This window comes from Cynara cardunculus (assembly GCF_001531365.2).
Source record: "Cynara cardunculus var. scolymus isolate 2C chromosome LG 16, CcrdV1, whole genome shotgun sequence".
Lineage (NCBI taxonomy): Eukaryota > Viridiplantae > Streptophyta > Magnoliopsida > Asterales > Asteraceae > Cynara > Cynara cardunculus.
In genome coordinates this window covers 15,906,829-15,928,748 of record NC_037543.1, presented here as the reverse complement: position 1 = coordinate 15,928,748, position 21,920 = coordinate 15,906,829, and the positions used below count along the sequence as shown (strand labels likewise).

The window sequence follows — 21,920 nt, the reverse complement described above, 5'->3', positions numbered from 1 at the left end:
CATTTTTGTAGATTTATCTAATCACACCACTCACAGTTTCACGAATTCATAAATGTTATGGACTCACGATTAAACCGAACTTGTATATTTACCTTTTTTTAAGTTCTATTTTAAATAATTAAGCAAAAACTATCTTTATAATGATAAACTATATGATTTTTCTTTTTCTAATATGAATTTACATTTTTAATATCATTATTTGATTATATATATATATATATATATATATATATAACATACAACTATACATATAATTCTATATATGACAAATTATTAACGAGATTTGGAAAAAAAATTTGAATTATTTTACGCCGGAAATTTAATTTAATTTTTTAAATAATTATTTTTATTCTTTAAATATTTCCGATGGATTTATCTGCCAAAAATCCAAATAAGATTTTTTTTAATATTTTTTAAAGTCCAATAATAACGATGACATCGGATAATGTGTTTGTATATATGTATGTATTGTATACATGTATGTATTATATACATGTATGTATTGAAGCTTGGTTTCAACGGTCATATGACCAAGTCCTTGAGTCTGTTTAAGGTTTGAATAAATATCTGGATTAGTCTTGATTTGTTTCCTGTTTTTTAGCTGTTAGTTTGTTGAGTCTGTTTTACTTGTATGCCTATAAATGGCAGCTTGATTAGTTGAATATATTATCACATTTAAAGTGAGTTTGTGTGTGTTATCACTTGGTTTCAACAAGTGGTATCAGGGCAAAATTGTGTGATCCATTCGAGAAAAGAGTGACAAGATGACTGAAGGAAACTTGTCACAAGGCTTTGTTATTCCCAAATTCGATGGGGATTATGATCATTGGAGTATGGTCATGGAGAACTTGCTTTGATCGAAAGAATTTTGGCCGGCAATTGAAACTGGCTATGTTGAGCCCAATGCCGAAGATCAGATTTCAGGTACAAGAAGAAAGGAACTGGATGCCATGAAGCTTATCGATTTGATGGCTTTGAACTATCTATTCTATTCAATCAATAAGAATATTTTCAGGACCATCTCGCAGAAAGATACAGCGAAGCAGCTGTGGGCAGCAATGAAGGTAAAATGCAAGGGGAATGCACGAGTAAAGAGGGCTTACTTGCAGAGGTTAAGAAGAGGTTTTGAGACCTTAGAGATGAAGAATGGCGAAACCATTGTGGAGTACTTTGGTAGAGTCATGACTGTGTCAAATGAAATGAGGAATAATGGTGAAGAAATAACTGAGGTTAAGGTGGTAGAAAAGATCTTGAGAACACTTACACCAAACTTTAATTTTATGGTGTGTTCAATTGAAGAATCCAAAGATTTGGATACATTCACTATTGATGAGTTGTAAAGCTCATTACTGGTGCATGAGCAGAAGCTAGTCAAGAAGGAAGTAAAAGATCATGCACTACACGTTGAAGATCAGAACTATGGACGTGGATTTGGTAGAGGTAGTAGAGGAGGATTGGTGAGAGGTAGAGAATGTGGACGAGGTAGAGGACGTGGAAACTTTGACAAATCAACGATAAAATGTTACAAGTATCATTTGATGGGACACTTTCAATTTGAATGTCCTCGAGAAGACCAGGGGGTGAATTATGCAGAATTTGATGAGAATGAGGAACTAGTTCTTATGGCTCACATGAAGAACGATGCCGTTGTAAACAAGCGGTATTGGTTTTTAGATTCTGCATGTTCAAACCACATGACAGGTGTGAAGAACTGGTTTACTAGGCTGGATGAAACTATCAAACCACTGTAAAGTTAGGCAATGGGCTGAGATTGGAGGTAAAAGGATTGGGAGATGTTCGTTTTGAAATAGATGGCATCACGCAAGTCTTTACAAATGTTTACTATGTTCCTCAATTAACTTCAAACATGATTAGTGTGGGTCAACTTCAAGAAAAAAAAAAGTACAGGTGGTGTTTGAAGATGGAGTATGCCATGTTTATCATCCAAGAAGAGGTTTGATCATGAAGTCAACAGTGGCCAAAAACAGAATGTTCATAGTGTATGGGCATCAAGAGGATGTTATTGGTCATTGCTTGCAGGTAGCAGATGACAACACTACTCACATCTGGCACAAAAGATTTGGTCATGTGAATCACAAGGCGATTAGAACCATGCAGTATCACAATATGGTGAAGGGAATACCTCAAGTTTGTGGGAAAACGTTGGTATGTGAGACTTGCAATGTTGGGAAACAAAGAAGGATAGCAATTCCAAAGAAGGCAATTTGGAGATCCACTCAAAGGTTAGAGCTTGTGCACACAGATCTTTGTTTTTATTGATAATTTCACACGCAAGACATGGGTTTACTTGCTGGGAAACAGAGGAGAAAGTTTTGAGCACTTTAAGAAATTTAAAGCAATGGTTGAAACTGAAGTGGGTTCTAAAATAAAAATGTTGAGAAGCGATAGAGGGGGAGAGTTTACTTCACATCAGTTTACTGAATTTTGTGAAGTAAACAGAATCAAGAGGCAATTAACAGCTGCCTACACCCCACAACAAAATGGGGTGGCTGAGAGATGAAATAGAACACTAATGAATATGGTGAGATGTTTGTTAGTAGAAAAACAGGTGCCTAAATGCTTCTGGCCAGAAGCAACTATCTGGGCTTGTCACATTATGAACAGGTGTGTGTCTAGAGCTCTAGACAAGAAGGTTCCTGAAGAATTATGGACTGGAGAGAAGCCAAATGTTGATTACTTTCGTGTGTCTGGATGTATTGGTCATGTCCATATTCCCTCCCAAGTCGGAACCAAGTTAGATGCAAGAAGCCAGAAATGTGTGTTGTTTGGCATTAAGCATTGGTTCTAAGGCTTAAAGGCTCTATGATCCAATTCAAAAGAAGATCATCATTAGAAGAGATGTCATATTTGAAGAGGATCAAAAATGGAATTGGGATAAAGAAACTACAAGGGAGGGAGAATTGATAATAGAAGAAGAACCTGGTCATCAAGTTGCAGTTACAGACAATGAAGAAGATGGGGATATGGAACCACAAGTTCAAGAACAGGCTCAAGAAAGTGGTACTCTCATTCCTGATGAAGACCCACAAGCAAGCATTGCAGATCAGAGAAATATTGTAGTCACAAGTATGGCAGCTGAATCCTCTACCAGAAATAGAAGACAACCGGTTTGGATGCAAGATTATAGAACTGGTCAGGAGTTATCAGAAGAAGAATATAGAGAAGAAGAAGATGGATTTGCCATGTATACAGCTCAAGGAGATCCTACTACCTTTGAAGAATCAAGAAAAGAAGCTAAGTGGGTGAAAGCTATGGAAGATGAAATGAATGCAATAGAGAGAAATGGAACATTGGAGTTAGTAAATATGTCTGTTGAAGCTGTAACTATTGGCATAAAATGGGTATACAAAACCAAGATAAATGAAGAAGGGAATATAGATAAGTATAAGGCAAGACTTGTGGTTAAAGGCTATGCACAACAAAAGGGAGTGGACTTTGAAGAAGTGTTTGCACCAGTGGCTAGGTGGGACACTATTCGAACCATTCTAGCTATCTCTGCTCAAAGAAATTGGAGGGTGTTTCACCTTGATGTTAAAAGTGTCTTCTTAAAATGGTGAGCTCAAGGAGATTGTGTATGTTGAACAGCCTCTTGGGTTTGTCAAACAGGGAGAAGAAGTAAACGTGTATAAATTGAAGAGAGCTCTATATGGGTTGAAACAGGCCCCTAGAGCCTGGTTCAATCGCATAGAGAAGTATTTCAAGAAGGAAGGATTCAAACAAAGTCAGTTTGATCATACTTTGTTTAGCAAAAGGGTGTGGAATAATACTATGATTTGTGAAGGTTTTAAAAGATCTATGCAAAAGGAATTTGAAATGACAGATCTTGGCATGATGTAATACTTTCTAGGTGTTAAGGTAAAGCAATATGAGGATAGGATTCATATTTGCCAAAAGAAGTATTCTAAGGAAATTATCGAAAGGTTTAAAATGCAAGAGAGTCATTCAGTAGATAATCCAATTGTGCCTGGTGCTGTTCTTACTAAGGAAAGAGGAGGGGAGGAGATTGTCCCAACACGATACAAGAAGTTGATAGGAAGTCTTATGTATGTTACTGTCACAAGGCCAGACTTAACCTATGTAGTGTGCTTGGTAGCAAGATTCATGTCAAAACCAAGGCTGGAACATCTGGATGCAGCAAAAAGGGTGTTAAGATACTTGAAGGGAACAGCTACTTATGGGTTATTCTATGGAAGAGAGTCAAATGAAAAACTGAAAGTCTTTACGGATAGTGATTATGCAAGGGATGTGGAAGATAGAAAGCGTACGTCTGGCTACATATGTTTGTACAGTGGGGCTGCTATAAGTTGGAGTTCAAGGAAACAAGAAATTGTCACACTCTCATCTACTGAGGCAGAGTATGTAGCAGCAACCAACTGTGTATGCCATTGCAAATGGCTCAAAGGTTTACTTGAAGAGTTGGGTGAGAAACAAGAAGGTGCAACTGAAGTTATGTGCGATAACACATCAACTATAAAGCTATCAGAGAATCCGRTTATKYACARGAGAACAAAACAYATTGATGTAAGGTTCCATTACTTAAGAGATTTGGTTAATCAAGAGGAATTGAAGTTGGTATTCTGCAACACTAAGAATCAGTTAGCTGACATAATGACGAAGCGATCAAACTAGAAGATTTTAGCAAGTTGCGAGCATCACTGGGTTTGAAGAAAATAAACTGAACTAGCTCTAGTTCAGTTTAGGGGAGGATATTGAAGCTTGGTTACAATGGTCATATGACCAAGTCCTTGAGTCTGTTTAAGGTTTGAATAAGTATGTGGATTAGTCCTGATTTGTTTCCTGTTTTTTAGCTGTTAGTTTGTTGAGTCTGTTTCGTTTGTATGCCTATAAATGGCAGCTTGATTAGTTGAATAAATCATCACATTTAAAGTGAGTTGTGTGTGTTATCACTTGGTTTCAACAGTATGTGTGTGTTGGACTCAATAAGAGAATTATATCCACTATACATTTAATGTGAAATACTTGCAATATTTTGCATATATATGTATATATATATAAACCAAAAGTATGAAAAAAGAAAAAATAAAAATTCAAAAATCCGCCGGAAATCAATAAAAAAATTTAAAAATCCTAAATAGTTTATTATTTTAAATTACCGGCGGCCACGGCATCCTCCGGAAATTTAAAATAACAAATTTTAATTTTTAATTATATATTTTCTTGCGGATTACCGGCGGATGTTAAGTATAAAAAATTAATCAAAAATCCGCCGGTAACTTATTGTAATTAGAGTTAATAATTTCGTAAAAATTTAATGTTTCAATCTGCCGGAAACAGTGTCGGAATATATTTACTGGCGGATTTCCGACGGAAGTCAATGGAAGTCGACTTTTTAGTTTTCCATCGGTAATTTTCCGGTGGATTTTTCCGCCGGAAATAACCAGTTTTCTAGTAGTGGGAGAATGGTCAAACCACATGCACGAAATCAACACAAAAACTAGAGGGGAGATCCAAGAAATCAAAACAGAAACCGGAGGGGAGATCGATATACCCGGAGATCGACTGGTTTTCATCTTGATTTGGGTCAACATTGATTTAGAGATCGACTGATTGGATGGAGATGTCTTGAGAAAACTAGAAGCGTATGAACTTGGATGTGGGTGTATGCGAATAAGAGGAATTAAGGGGGGAGGCAACCACTTTCTTTTTCAAGATAATTTTAAGAGTTAAGAGGATCTGAGAAAACAAATTGTCTGAATTTAAAAACGTCAGAACGAATAAATGATTAATGGTCATTAAGAGGTAAAACTGAAAAAACAAACTATCACCTAAGAGTTGTCCAACATCCTAGGTGATTTTAACACTACAACTTTTTATCACTTGGTTTAACTGAATTGTAAAACTACAGTCGATAAGTAAATGACAAAGTCTATCAAAATGAAAAGAGTAAATTGTATGAATATACAATGTACATTGTTTTAATTTATAATTTGTATGACGTAGTTTTACCATTTATAATTTTGAAATTATGTTGTAAAATAGGTATATTTTAACTTATGAACTTTCTCCTTCCAATTTCTTTTTACCATTTATAATTTTGATATTTAAGATGTAACATCTCAAATATTTTATTACTTTTTACCTAATGACTTTTACATGTTAACAACTTTCACTACTCAAGATACAAGTTATTATATCATTGTTACTGCATATTTGATCATCTCTAGGTAAGGATTACGGGTGTTTGGGATTGCTTATTTGAAACAACTTTATGTTTTTCTACAAAAGCATTTATCAACTTATTATAAGTCAGAAGTGTTTTAACTTCTTCAAAAACTCCTTACTACCGGTTTGGCATCGGTATAAGTTGTTTATCCAAACACTAAAAAATGTTTATTACCGGTGTCACACCGGAATAAGTCAATAAATTGTTTTTATAAGCAATCCCAAACACCATAGAACCTGACAGAACAAGGCATAATTGGACAAGACAACCAATCATAAGCAAAATGCAACATAAAACGAGGTTTTGTATTCAATAGCAAAAATGAGTGAACTTTTGGGTTCCAATTTGTTCTCCAAATTCAGAATTCAAATCTGAATCGAGTATACATCCATCCATCCATCCTGAAGGTATCATGTAAACAGCCAAGTTTATGCCTATTATTAACGTACAACTTCTAATGCACAAAGTACAAAAGGCTCAATACAATTGTTACTTCAGATTTCGATCATCTTATTGACCATCCAAAAATGTGAAATAATCGAAGCAGCAACTCACAGTTGAAAGATGACTTCATGTATGAAATAACAATGCAAATCTATGCTTTCTTCGAGGGATGTCGACAAAATTTCTGAAGAAAATGATTGATATGGTATCTGTACATCTTGTGAATGCTGGCATGGCAGCAATATGTGTCACGAACACTCCGAATTGACCTTTTGACCTCCATTTTGGATGACGAGAAGGGTCTAGCTCAAGACTTTGTTTAGGAAGAGAAGCAGCAGCATTAAGGCAGAGAATTCAAGCATGAATTTTGGGGTTGTAACGTATTCAGTTATTTGAAGCCACCTGTAAGTTCAACCAGTAGAAGATAGCTGCTGATAAAGCCTGTTTAACCATTTCAGAATGTTCATCACATTCACGACTATGCCTAAAACAGATAAACAAAACTAAACGAACCCAGTATATCCCACACGGAAGTAGGGTAAGGAGACACTTGTATACAAAAACAAAGGTAAAGCAAAGTAAAACAGCTTATGTTTCATAAATGAGGTTAACGGCAATCCATTTGCTTTCTCCATTTTCATTTTTATACATTTAACTTTATGATGTCAGGATAAATGGAGGTGAGACCGAGAATCAGGTAGAAACAGGCTCAATAGTTTTGAAAAAAATGTTTGACCACCTGTCAGATATATCTAATATATATGTTCCAAAGAAAAGGAAAAGAGGACTTGCAATGATGATGATGGGCAAATATGTAAATTTGATATGAAAACCTTCCCAAATGGAAATGTTGCAATTTTCTTGAGAGGAACAAAGCTAAAACAGAAAGTGTCGTCGTTCCAAGATAAATGCAACATCTCACTTTGCATATAGTTTTGAGTGGATGCTTGACTATCAATCAAATATCTAAAATGACTTGCAATACAAATGAAATACAAATGAAATATTTAACATTAAGATATCTCAAAAAAATAATGTGGCAATTTTCATATGATATCCCTAGAAAGTGGAGTGTTGCAATCTTCATGGGATAGGGGGGAAATGAAAACTTCATCAAAAAAATAAATCTTAACACATCATTGAGTGTTCAACTACATAAGTCAAATATCTTAAATAACCTTTAGGAATGACAAACTAATCAAATTTTGCAGGCAAAAATCAAATAATCAATGCCACCAAAAGGGGTTTTAAGTAATGCTAAACTAAAACTTAAATCACAAAAAAAGTCACATTTTGCTCCGACATCCCAAAAAAATAGTTAATTTTATTTTGTGGAGTAACCCCCATTTTCACTACAGCAGCCTGATGTTGTAAGCACAAGCACTCAAATAGACACAAAAAAAAGTAGAAAGAAATAAAATCAGAGCTGCATGCAAATAGCAAATTTCAATAGACACTCACCAGTTTCCATCAGCTGACATCTTGTGAGCCTGTTCAATTTCCTCCTTGGCAAATTCTTCTAATATAGCACGTTGACGGTCATTCACCACTCTGTAGTATAAGCCCAGAAAAACAAATTAGCACAAATTATTCTATGGATTAGGGTGTTCAACTAAATGACTCCTATGGAAGTCATTTTTACAAACTAGCCTTAGTGTATTTCAAGATTTTACAGGAGAAGACTGTTTTACACCAGAAGCATGGTGTTTAATTCCAGAGGCATGTCATTTGAAGGTTATTGAGTGAAAAAATATATTAAAAGTTCATGCTCTTAATTGAAAAGGGTCAGTTGGTAGAATCACGAGTTATTTAAATATATAACCATAAATGAGATTTTAATTAAATCCATGACCTTATGAGTATGGAGCCATTTTTCCTTGGTAGGTCCGGAGGTCATGGATTTAAAAAACAAATCATGGAAGGTCATATGACTATATATATCCCCATTAGGACTATTTAGGCCACTGACCTTAAATGAGATTTTATTTCATAACATAACCTATTGACAAGTTTAGGCATTTTTATGACTAAATATTCCGTTGAGTCACCTTCTCAAAAATTTCTTTTAAATCCATGTCCTTCTCATAGGTCTGAGAATGTTACCCTATGTTATGTTGTGAAATAAACATGCCAAAATGCCATTAAACTTGCCAAGAATGCCACTTCCATATACGAGAATGCCATTAAACTTGACAAATGTTTTGTGAAATAAAATCTCATTTAAGGTCAATGGCATAAATAGTCCTAATTGAGAACTCATTTATGACTATTGTCCAAATGACCCTCTCAGGATTCACCAGCAGCAATGCCAAGAGCCTTGGATTCTACATTTTTAGCTCTAAACAGATTACAATAAGGAAGTCCTAGATGTCCAAAAAATTCTTGTCTGTTTGATGGAACTGAAAAATATGCTTACTTCAGTTTTCACATCATAGAACTAGTCATGTCGTAAGTATTGTTTTGAAAAGAACTCTTCTAGACATACAAGTTAAGTTCCACTCTTTTAAAGAATTTTTTTTAAAATTACCAGTAACTCAGTAAGTTTCAGGGGTAAATTCAGAACAAATCATCTAAAACTGGTGCTTAAACATACTAGCATAAGATTGCATGACTACATTCAGATGATGTGTATCAATGTAAAGATTTAAACAAATAGAACGCTTACGTAGGGAAACGAATGCGGAAACGTACATACTGATCTCCATGGTCAACAAAAAATCCTTTCCTTGGCAAGCCTGTCATAATTAACATAGCAAGTATATATATATGTATATGTATATGTATATATGTATATGTATAGGCATATGCATATGTAGATGTAGATGTAGATGTATAGAGATATGTATATGTATATTTGTGCGCTTATGTGTATGTGTGGAGGGAAAAGAATCTATTAACAGTGAAAAACAAGACACAAAATTTGTACCTTTGCCTCTTAATATTGTTAGCTGTCCAGGCTGAACCCCTTTGGGTATCTGCGGAAATATGCAAACCCGTTTATCATATCCAAGCTAGGATAAAATCTAAAACATTGCTCAAGTGATGCCAGTAAGTGCAAGTAACCGATATCCGATTAGAATTTCAGAACCCAAAAATATTGAAATCTCGAATTAATTTAAGCAAATAAATCCAAGAAAAACAACATAGCTGTACTCCATTACGATAAAACAGTCATGAATATAAATGATCGAATATAACAATTTCCGCACTCATATTTAACTAATATTGGACGAATTGTGGTTTGGATATGAATATATTGAGCACAACGAAGCAAAATATGTGGTGATGGGAACTTTCATTTACTATTTACAGGCCTACCATAAATCCCTATTAAGGGGGTGCTTGGTTGGGGGTAATAGGGGTGGGGGTGAGGAATGGGAATGGAAATGGAAATGGAAATCGTTAGCGGTGTATGGTTTGATGCAATGGAATATGACATTACTAGACACTGGTGATGAAGCATTCATCAACTAACTGGGGGGAATGAAACTCATTCCCATTTCCATTCCCCAACATTCCGATTCCCATTCCCATTTTCATCTCCTGAAACAAACCAAATGCCCCCTAAAAGCATAGTGTATGTTCCAAACATATCAGCGAGTTATGCTCTATAGGTCATGCAGTTTTTCAATCAGGATGTACATAATTGTTAAGAGAGCCTAAAAAGTTATATTAAGCATATAAACATAAGCCTCCCAGTCCCAGTTCATATATTATAGAATTTCTTTTGGAAAGATAATATAGCAGAATAAGAAAATCAATTAGCACATGGCAACTATACGATAAATACGGGGAGATGAACTCACTTTTACTTGCGTCTTTCCATTCAAAGTCGGTACCTCAATCTTACCACCAATAATCGCCTGTCAAATTGAAAATTCAATCAGCGAGAAAGGTTGGAAAAACTATGCTCATAAGTTCTGCAAGTCATGGAAACACTTCATGCTAGTATTTGGTACTCAACTACTCATAATAATACATGAAACCTAATTTTATCTATATGACATTATTAAATAAAAATTAAAAAACTGATACTATATCGTTATGACCTTATGATACAGTTACGTTTCTAAATAACAAACTTCACCGTTTACAAGCTAATAAGAAAGGATTGGGAAATTGCCTATAAATGGGAAATCTGATTGATTAACAACTCAATTGGGGAGAAAATTCGATTGTGATTTGCAATATTTTCAGAAGTCCAGATTGATCTATCCAGAAGGACACAAATTTGATTTCCAGTATCAACTTTTAAGATTTTCTACCGGATCAGTGCAATAATTGCAAGTTACATGAACTGAATTTAGGCAAATAACACAGCTGGATTGTTTTCAAACTCTCAAAGTAATTAGGCTACAAATAGAAGCTCATTTTAGTTTGGCATATTATTCTTTTAATTTTCCTGAATTATTTTCTTAACTGGGCTAACAATTATGAATTGTCACAGCACTGAAAGCCAAGGCAGAGTAATGCTATTGGTGCCCTAGGGTCCTCTTATTTAACCCATTTTCCTCCATTTGCCATCTTCATTTTTTGGATCTCATCTCCACAAATGGTGCTTTTTTTACTCATTACGTTTTCCCTACTTTTTTTCTTTAAATCAAATGCTCTTATGTATGCAATATGTTAATTCTCTTGTCATATTGAGAATAAATGGCTTCATCTAACCTTCACGGTACAATATAGAGCAACAATTGTTTTCTTGGACTAGTAGATAGTTAAGGTATAAACATAGCTCATGGTTTTGATTAATTAAAAAAAGCAATTTTAAATATTGTCTCAATTTTGTAACCTTAATATGTTACTAACCTAATTAAAAGCTTTTATCTTCAAGTAATGAACAAGTGTAAGGAGCTTGTTTGAAAATTCATAACGATGCAACCCACTCAAGCAAGCAAAGTTTTACTCCATCTGTCCCAAAATAAATATCCACAAGAAAAAAGACAGTTTGACTTTTTAATTAACTAAATGACAATTTTACCCTTAATAATAAGGGAGTAGAGGATTTCTCATCACATAATTAAGGATAAAATTGGAAAAGCAGGCAATTGCTTTTGAAAGTGCACACTTATTTTGGGATGGAGGTTGTATCATAATGTTCAATCATCAAATACGTTTGCATGTGCATATAGTGTTCAGTTCTCACCTGAGTGAAACTGATATTTGAGTCCACATATAGATCTGCACCATCTCTCTGAAAAACAGCGTCTTCAGCAACCTACATTCCAGAACACTAAAATGAAGGATGAACACTAAAAAGCATAATAAATAACAAAATCAGTAAATAATTCAAAAGGCATAGGTCATGATCACTTTACCAAGGCCATGAACATCAAAGATAAAGAAAAAGTAAGAGTATAGCTGAAATAACTAATATTAACCTTCAGTTTTATAATTAAGGTACCAGGTTGACTCCGTCTTCCAACATTGCCAGCTCTTGGAATAGATATGGTATCACCAGAGTCTACGCCTAATTCATATTGAACAAAAAGCAAAAGATAAATAGTCAACATTCTGAGTAACTAAATCAATCAATCTTCTTATTACAACATATTCAACTAGATGATTCAAAGCACAATAGCCTTGAAAAAAGTTTCATCCAAAATACACTTATGTAACATTTATGAAGAACAGATAGGTATAGAGCAGACAACTGTCGTCATCAGCATACATTATGTAACATTATCATACTCTCGGTTGTAAACTTCACAAATCGGTGAAATCGGACCCACACGAGCAGATTTACAAAAACACCACATGTTGGATGCAATTAAACAGTACGTATTCGTATTACAACCAGATAGCAGATTATACATTGCCCCTCCCAACACACAAATAAATCAAGAGAAAATACTCCCCCCATCCTGAATAAATGTCCACAATGAGAAGGGGACACAGTTCTAGTAATTTGTAATCATTATACTTTTTAATGAACAAAATGACAATTTTACCATCAATGATAAGGGAGTAAGAATTTCTCATCTCATAATTAAGAGTAGAATTAAGGATAGAATTGGAGAGTAGACATTTGCTTCTGAAAGTGGACATTTATTTTGGGAATAGAAATGTGGACACTTGTTCTGGAACGGAGGAAGTACTGCTTATCAGAAATTGCTGTGTAATTTGCAACCGAATTGTTTTTGAGAAATTTGAAGGTTCTTCATTTAGAAATCATCTCACAATCATTCAAGTCAATCAACAGTACATTCAACAACCTGCTGGTATGGGAACTTTAACCTCCTTGACTACCTCAGCAACCCCTGATCCTCCACATGACCTACAGTATTCCTGCACCAAATGATTAAAAACCATTGACCTACTTTTTGTTAATTGAAATTTTTGGCTAAAACTTCCATCAAACTTAGAAGTCAAACCTTAATTATATGGCCTGACCCTTTACAAGTGCTGCACCTAGCCATGAATGGAGGAATAAAAACCTAAAAGGAATCAGGTAAGAACCCAAAATAAACTTAGATTTGGTAACGCAATAGTTTTCAAATTTTCTTGTTAAATCATTCCAGCTAAAGCAAAGCCTTCTCCGAAGGTTCCAATGGCCATTAATAATATGAAACTTAAAAAGAACTTACTGTCCCCACGCCCTTACAAGTTGGACAACTTTTTGCCTTAGCGTTAACAGGGTAACCATGCCCATCTGCATCACATCAAAATTGCAAGTTCTGCGTTAATTTTATTCACATTAAAATACATTGAACAGTTATTCCAAAAGATATAACATACAGCCAAACACAACTATATCCTGATTTAACCATCAAACAAAAAACATTTGATTCTATATACAATTAAAACAAGTTGACATTCAACATGTATAATAAGGTATCAACCAAGTTATAAAAAATACATTTGTAATTGCTCGTGTAATACAATACCAATTGCTATTGTTAGAAAATAATATGGTCATGGTATTTATAAACTAMTACAATTAGAGCAGTACAGTAATATTATTGTAATAYATKCWGATTATGATACACACATATTCTAAGTCATATATATATATATATATATATATAATTTAGGGTACACAAAAATCGTATACATACACAAACACGCACACGTACATAGGGGTGTTTTAGAATACTACGGGAGCAAGAAAGAAGATAAAGCATGCCAAGCTTCCATGGTTCACAATTTAACCAGACGGCTCCCTACAAATTCATGAATAAAAGACTAGAAATCCCATTAACGAATAGGAATCTTATCTGAATCGCCAATTCATTGGTGAATCGCCATCATATCAGATATAAATATGTTGCACTAAGTTATCCTAAGTGAACGTGTGTGTAGAGTTTACTGATCTGAAACATACTATAAGTTCTTTTGTTCTTTGGTTCAAACATCACTAAGGTTTTTAATTTTTGTTTACAATGTTCATGAAAACCTGGAGGCATTCACAGAAACAGCGGCTCAACTAATTGGAGTAGAGGTCAGGCCCACATACATCCCCCCCCAGCGGGGGCGGGACCCTGCCTCCACGTGGGATATAGAGGGCTATTTTGGTTTGGTTTGGTTTGGTTTGGTTTGGTTTGGTTTGGTTTGGTCTATTGAAGCTAATAGACAATTCAACCTGATTCATAATCCATATATTGCAATACTAATGTTACTAAGCAATAAGGACACCTGATCTTGAAAATGTGTATTCAGCCTCTTTATGATATGGATTGTAATAATAACAATAGCAATAAAATAGAAAGGGGAATTTGTGGATTTGGGGGAAGGAAAAGGTCATCTTGCCATAATTGTGTAGGAGGTTGTGACAGAGTAAATTGTGGCAGTTCAGATACAAATAACAATACTAGTTGGGTACCAGGTATAAGGTTCAGATGGAGTGAAAAGTTAGCTTCAAGCCGATAGTTATGATACTCTGTTCCTGATCCATGTTTTTTCTTATAGGTCAGCATCGGGTCTTCAGATAGAACCAAACTGCATCTGTTAAAGATGCCTCACAAGGGCTACAATTTTTCCTTTTCTCAGATATTTTTAGGCCGCTGGCAGAAATTACACAAAAAGTGGCGATCACAATATTTACTTTTCTTTCAAATCTAGGGGACAAGGGGAAAGGTATTGGACATTTGTGTGTAGGGTCAAATGTTGCAGTGCTCATGAGATGGAGGGACTATAGCCCTTGGCAGTATTTTCAGAATTCAAGTGCAAGACAGTAAGAACAAAAAAAATTATCACGGCAATGAAAATTTACACCGCTGTAATACCTTATAAGGACTCGCAACACACAATTCCTTGGCTATATACAACGCTTAGTACTCTCAATCTCTCACTGATCACTAAAAGGTGACAAAGCATATTATTTCTCACATATTAAACAACAAAACTTTTAATTACTATTTCTTATGTATCAAACAGCAACGCATATTCCAAGCTAGTTCTGACAGGATAGAAAAAGATCCATCATAAATCGTGACTATGGGCGAGGATGATAGAAGGTGTGACTGTATAGGGTGCAATAGGTGGAGGAGGACATGGGATGAGCAGCTGAGGTTAGACATGGTGAGCTTAGGCATTTCCGAGGACATTATCTCTGATATGAGTCTGTGGAGAGAAAAGATTATGGTAGCAGAGTAGGATTGGGGTTGTAGCCGGCACAGATGGGAGCCAAAGAGATAGAGGGTTGAGGTAGAGTCCTATGTTAGGGTGGAGATGTGGTTTCTTAACTTGGCTATGTTTTTACTTCTAGCTTGCTTTTCATGTTATACTGTTTCTTGTTTCAGGTTCTTTTCCAGACCCTCACCTTTTGTCGTTTCCTCTATTTCTTTGGAAAAACTCTCTACTTGATTTGCACATTTCTCATAAGTCAAAGGTCTTGAACAGAAACAGCCATTCTACTCTTGAAAGTAGACGTTAGGTCTTCTTACATCTCACCTCCCTTAGACCCCACCTCAGGGTGGGATACACTGGGCTTGTTTGGTTTGCTTTGGTTTGGTTTGGTTTGACTTTTATAAAGCATGACAAACCATAGTGCTAAAAGAGCTGAGGTGCAAGAGGTTGGGCTTTTTTGTGATCAAGACAAGGCATTCACAACGCAAGCTAGGGTGTTACGTCTGGCTGCGGCGCCTCATTAATCAGACTGAAACTCTGTGTTGTTTTTTTAGCAAGTCTTCTCATCTCCTAGACTTCTACAAAAAAGACTTATCATCTCCCATGATTAATGCACCAAACCCCTTAGAAATACAACCAAAATCCACCTCAATGGAGAGTATAAATCCGATGAAGACATTGAAGAATACACACTTGATGATGAAGAGGATTGGGAAGTGACTACTAGTCAGGAAAGAGCCATGTTTGATATTAATGCTATTTGAAAATGAAAATTGAACTACGTTTTATATAATGCTATTTGAGTTGCATGTAACTGCGTGTGTGTATTTTGATAAGATGCATCTCGCATGGCCCGCTACACACGCCTAGGCCCCGGGACCCCTTTTCGCCTAAGTGTGCCTTGAGCCTTAATCAGCTTTGGACTAATCAACCTAAAAAAGAGTTGACTGCCATATTAGAATTTTGCCTTGCATAAAATCAGTGGAGATAATTACATGATAAATCTTGTATACTAAGTTTCATAAGGTAAATGATTAACTCCCAATTGATGACTTCAGATATCTACTATATGACCATTGACGAACATTAAATCTACAGGTTTTCGCTTCCTAGGGACATATCATATAAATAAAAGCATAAACATGCTTCCAGAAGAAATGATGTTTGCATGAAAAAATCAAATTGCGTAAACTACTCACTGCACGAATCACAAAGGATGTTTGCATCAAATGATAGGTGTTTTGTGCAGCCTTGAGCAGCCTCCATAAAGGAAATTGACAGCTCAACCTAAAATATTCAAAACAGCAAAAATGTTGGACACGTTACCTTAATAAAATAATTGCATGTACAAATAGCAATTGGAGTGTGATTAACCTGAATATCACTTGTAAAATTATCTGCATCTTCATCGAAAATCTGCAAGATATTCAAAATTTATAGTATGATAACAAAAGGTCAGAAATTTGAACACGACAAAAAATGTTATACATGGACGATATAAAAACAAGTACCTCAGAAAATATTTTTTGGAAAGAATCAGAAAATTCAGCACTTCTATTAGCATGTCTGAATCCACCGGCACCTCCGGAAGAATAATCCATGTTTTCCTTTCGCCTGGATTGCTGCTTCATCTGTAATTAGAGACAACTTTGTACCTCTAGTTATTTAATGTTTTATGTTTAAGTTGAAAATTGCTTCAGAAAATTTTAGGGTTGAGTTTGTTTGTAACTAGAAGCAGATGCAATCATAATTAGACCCAAAAAAGCCTTACCTTGTCATATTCAGCTCTCCTTTCAGAATCTTGCAGAACCTATAGTTGACCATCCACAACAGAGAAATTGACCAGAAAATGTTCAAAAATTTATTCATATACTTAGTTGTGCATGATCTTTCTAAGCAAGAAAAGAACAGAGAAACTACAACTACACCTCGTAAGCCTCCCTTATCTCTTGGAATTTTCTTTTTGCTGAGGGATTATTTTTATTTGCATCTGGGTGATACTTCTTCGCCAGCTGCACAGCATAAGGTGAAAATATAAGAATCAGGCCTGACGCAATTCCCTTATAGAACATGTTTAGCTCTCATTCTCTTTTCCTTTATTATTTTAAGTTCATAGGCCAACACCATAAAACAAATATTTAAAGAATTAAATTGCATACCAGACTAGCAATTTCAAATGGTTTTGCTTTGCAAAAACCTAAAAGCCAAATTCAGTTTAGATATGTAAGCCTACCAGCTGCTTGATCCTATCATTTGTCAATTTTAAACAATGATTTCTGGTGGGATCATCAAAGTTCGTTGTATATGAAACTAATAGATCACATCTAGTCTAATTTATGGCTTTAAGCTTCTAATAGTCTCTTCTCACCCACAAGTAATTTTTTGAATTTTGAGATTGTTTTCCATCTCCTGGCACAGAGATTCATATGGATTTTAACCAGACTACTCCGTTTGGGAGGGTTGAGTACAAATGTCTTTGTGCATAGCTTTGCAATTTTGCAAGAACATCAAACGAATGTTTTGGTCATAACATAAACCAAAAGAACCAAATGAGCCCAACATCCCACCTGGGGGTGGAGTCAGGGTGAGATGTACACAGACCTACCTCTCCCCAGGGATCAGAGCGGTTGTTTCTGTGTAATTCATAATTCTAGGAGGCACATACTATTGAACTATTTGAGCTTCTAGAATGCAGTTGGTTCACCATAGCAAGGGATGAAGGGAGTTTTGCATTGACAAAATTGGCAGTGCTCTGCCTGTTGAACTACAATATCAACAAATAAGATGAAATCTAGCAGAAAAGTCAAAAAAAGGAAGGATTCCTAGGAGCTTTTGCAATTCTTTTCCAAAATTAAATGCAGGTCGTAAAATTTGGGATTAGGTTGTACTGATGATAAAACGTAACTTGATTTCAACAAAGAAAATAACATGACTGCGTCATCTATGATGATTGGTTACAAATTCCTACAATCACCACTTCCTTCCTATCAACTCAGATGGAATCTATTTTTGGGTAAATTTTCTAGAATCTTTTTGACCTTCACCTTTTCACTACATATCAAATTGACCTGCAGTTCACCTGTTTAGTCTTTTGATATTGATTACTTTCAGAACTCAGATCTAGAACATTCACCCTCATCAAGCACATCATTCTATGTAGTCAGTCTATCATGAAAGTTATCTGCAGCAGTTCAATCCTAAATGGCAAACAAGACCAATGATCTCTAGCAATTGTTGAGGATCTCTATCATGTCCCATCCTATCCTGAGTACCAAAGGCACCCTAATAGCATTCTGCCTCTTACCAGTATACTTCCGTTGAATAAAGATTGATGTTCCTAGGAAGTTGGAACCATATGTATGTTAAAATAAAAAAATATCTTACAGTTTGTAAAAGATATGGAAAAACTGTTCTGCCAGGGTTTAAACAAACATACTTCTAAATCCAGGAGCTACTTACACCATGGAAAGCCTTCTTGATCTCATCTCTACTAGCATTCTGAGGAACACCTAGAACTTGGTAGTGGTCTCCTTCACTTGCGGTACGAGATCCTGAAAGATTTAGAAAGTTGTAGTTCTAGAACAAATAGACTATACATGTCAAAGAAATGTACTTTTCAAGTATTGGAAAAGAGTGCAAAAATATCGTGAGATAAACCTGTAGCATGGATAAAGCGCCTCAATAGTAGGGTTCTCATAGTTGCAAAATCTGTAGGCTTTCCAGCATATCCAATATTGTAGAAAGCTGACAAATAAATCACACAAATATTCAAAATGATTTCATCTACCCACAGATATTAGAAGTGCAATAGCAAGCACCGATGATTCTGAGGGTCTGTTTGGCTCAGGCCGAGGAATGAAAATGACAGAGTTTAACCGGGAATGAAATTTTGGGCTTCTAATGGAATGAGCCCATTATAATATAGGAAACCAAACAGTTTCTATTATTTTCATTCCCATTGACTACTAATTAATACCTCTAACCAAACACCTCCTGAGGCTTTTTCCATCAAGTGAACTAGAAAGATGTACATCACTGCTTTTCAAGTATAAAGTGTCACAATCCTCCTGTTTTACCACTAATCAAAAAACTTTTCATACTCAACCTGGCATAATTGGATCCTTCTATTTTGAAAAGAAAATTCAACTCACACTCATGGCATTAATTTGAACAGAATCCTCCAGCAGGTTTGACGGCCATGTAGCCCTCATGCAGTTGGAAATAGGAAATCAATCCCGCAACCAATGTCTTAGGTAGTGTTTGTTTAGAACTTAAATAAATTGATGGGTTGGATGACTCCTTCAGCAAACTATATATGAGTATTTGTTTAGGACTCCATCAATAAGCCAGTGACTAAATAGATAAATCATTACGGTTATGCTTACCCCATTAAAACCATTATTTTCTCATCCTACCCCTCTCATATCATAGATCTTTCCACATCCCCATTAAGCACATATAACAAACAAAAATTACTTATTTACCACTTACTCAGACAGAATGCATATGAAGGTTCTAAAATGCAGAATAGGGCCTAGGCGTAAGCCCCGAGGTGGAAGTATACATATATATACACCAAAAATTTGTATATATACTACACAAACATATATACAATATATATCATACTAAATTACTAAGAGGATCTGGTTAGTGGTTCTTGATGGAGGAAAGAGTGAAACCATGAGATAGGATGAGGGAGTGTGGAAAAATTGGTTGCTTGGAGGAAGAGGAAGGGTCAAAATACATGTTTTGATTGAGAGGAGAAAGTACTAGTTTTTTGGATTTTAAAATATTAAAAGTTCATATTGGGGCTATTGGGCTTTGACCTATAGCTCTTTAAAATTAATAAAAGGTCACTATATACCGAAGTACAACTATTGTCATAAAGCTTATAAGAAAAGCCAAAAAAGCCATTACCAAAGCAAATCATCTGAGGCGTATGCCTCAACAACGCCTCATGTCTCATTGAACCAAGGCATAAGCCTCGTCCAAGGTCCAAGAGACGCCGCCTCAGATGCGGTTTTGGGCTGCCTCAAACGATATTTAAAACCACGTGTATATCCGGCATAGCACACTCAGGCTGCGTTGGGTACATGGGACGGGACAGGACAGGACGGGACAAAACCCACTGTCCCATGTTTGGCACAGCATGGGACAGAACAAGAACTCACTGTCCCACGTTTGGCGCGACATGGGACAAGGACAAGAACTGGGACAAGGTGGGACAGCATGGGACAAAAGAGGTGGAACAAGATGGGACAAGAATGACACAGAAACTAAAATAATACTAATCTAAATAGTTTGATATATAACCTTAATATGGTATTTGTTTTAATGGTCATCACCGCTAGTTTCGGCCGCTGCCACCACTACCGGCGGTCACCGGTGGCCACCTCCACCTCCACCTCCTCTTCCACTACAACAACATCCTCCACCGCCTCCACAACCACCGTCCACCAAGTCCATTGCCACCTCTACCATAGTCGACCACCGACCACCACCGTCCATTGCCACCGCCACTACTGCCGTTCGCCACCTTCAACTCCTCCTCTACTGCAACAACCTCCTCCACGACCACCATCGGCCACCACCATTCATTGCCACCTCACCTCGACCATAACCACCACTATCTTCACTACATCAATTATTCCTTACCATTTCTTTTGGCAGAAACTACACCCATATGAACATCTTTATCCAGGCATAACTTATTTCTAAAATAACAAGCAGGTCCTTAGTCTCCTTCTCCACTTCTCCAAAGAGGTTGGCACTAAGGGAGTGTGAATGCACTCAAACTCACAACCTTGTTTGTGTTTAACAACCAACCATGAGTTCATTTGTCATCCTCAACCCACCTTCTTGACTCTTTTCACAATCAAAATTAGGGTTTCCAATTATATCCATGATCATCACATTACATTTGCAAGCTCCAAAATAAATAATAGAAACGTTCCAAAACCGCAGCCACTTCATAATAAATTAACAAAATGAACTTTTCCGACTTCAAGATAAACATAACCACAGCGTGCAGAGCACGCATACGTGAATCGTACCTCGACTATGAATAATCGGAGCCTTCAAAGCTACATGACCGCATACTGATTCCACTGAAAGCAAATGCTGCTGGCAATACTGAAACAGAAAAACACTGAAATTAATCAAGAAAAACCTCAATAAATGAAATTTCGTTATTGGGAAACATAACTTTTGACTTCTTGATTTAACACTTTACCAAGAAATTTTGCAAAATAGATTTTGGCCGATTTCTTAGCCAACTAAATCCGCCCATTTGAAGAGGAGGCTTGGAAATTCATACAAACAATTAGCGCCAACAATCAGATGGAGAAATGAGATATTTTTCTGTGTCTTTTTCCTTCTTCGGTCGTCTTGCTAGAGAAGTTCTTCGGTCGGGCGGTGGGCTGAGACCCAGAACCAAAGTTAGGGGGTGTTTGTTAGAACAACTTAGGGGCTGATTACCAAATTTTCTATTAATTCCTGTATGGATAAATTTGTCTGTCTGGATAAATTTATGTTGATGTTTACTTTTCTATCTGAATCATAGTCTGAATAACATAAATGACCAATTTACCCCTGAGAATAAAACAGAATAAACAACTGACAGAATAAACAACTTTCATGGCTCGGCTAGGGTTTCTTTCTAGCAACAAAGACAAGCAAACAAAAATTGAACAAACATGAAATC

At 35.9% G+C, this 21,920-nt stretch overlaps 1 protein-coding gene across 3 annotated transcripts; it reads right to left on the bottom strand.

Moving 5' to 3' along the window:
* Positions 1-6,498: 6,498 nt before the first annotated feature.
* Positions 6,499-21,612, bottom strand: LOC112499707 (chaperone protein dnaJ 1, mitochondrial). 3 transcript variants are annotated; one of them, XM_025103037.1, is made up of 19 exons: positions 21,450-21,612; positions 21,271-21,349; positions 18,875-18,961; positions 18,677-18,768; positions 17,146-17,229; positions 16,989-17,027; positions 16,729-16,848; positions 16,592-16,633; positions 16,417-16,504; positions 13,237-13,301; positions 13,024-13,086; positions 12,865-12,937; positions 12,031-12,119; positions 11,796-11,867; positions 10,456-10,512; positions 9,576-9,624; positions 9,315-9,384; positions 8,111-8,200; positions 6,499-7,090 (listed from the first exon to the last, which is right to left on the bottom strand). In XM_025103037.1, the coding sequence occupies exons 1-19, from the start codon at positions 21,504-21,506 to the stop codon at positions 7,060-7,062; spliced, it is 1,347 nt and encodes a 448-aa protein (XP_024958805.1). In that variant the 5' UTR covers positions 21,507-21,612; the 3' UTR covers positions 6,499-7,059. The 3 variants fall into 3 exon arrangements, with proteins under 3 accessions (XP_024958805.1, XP_024958803.1, XP_024958804.1); XM_025103035.1 differs by having other exon boundaries at positions 6,499-7,051; XM_025103036.1 differs by having other exon boundaries at positions 6,499-7,051; positions 16,729-16,839.
* Between the last annotated feature and the right edge of the window lie 308 nt (positions 21,613-21,920).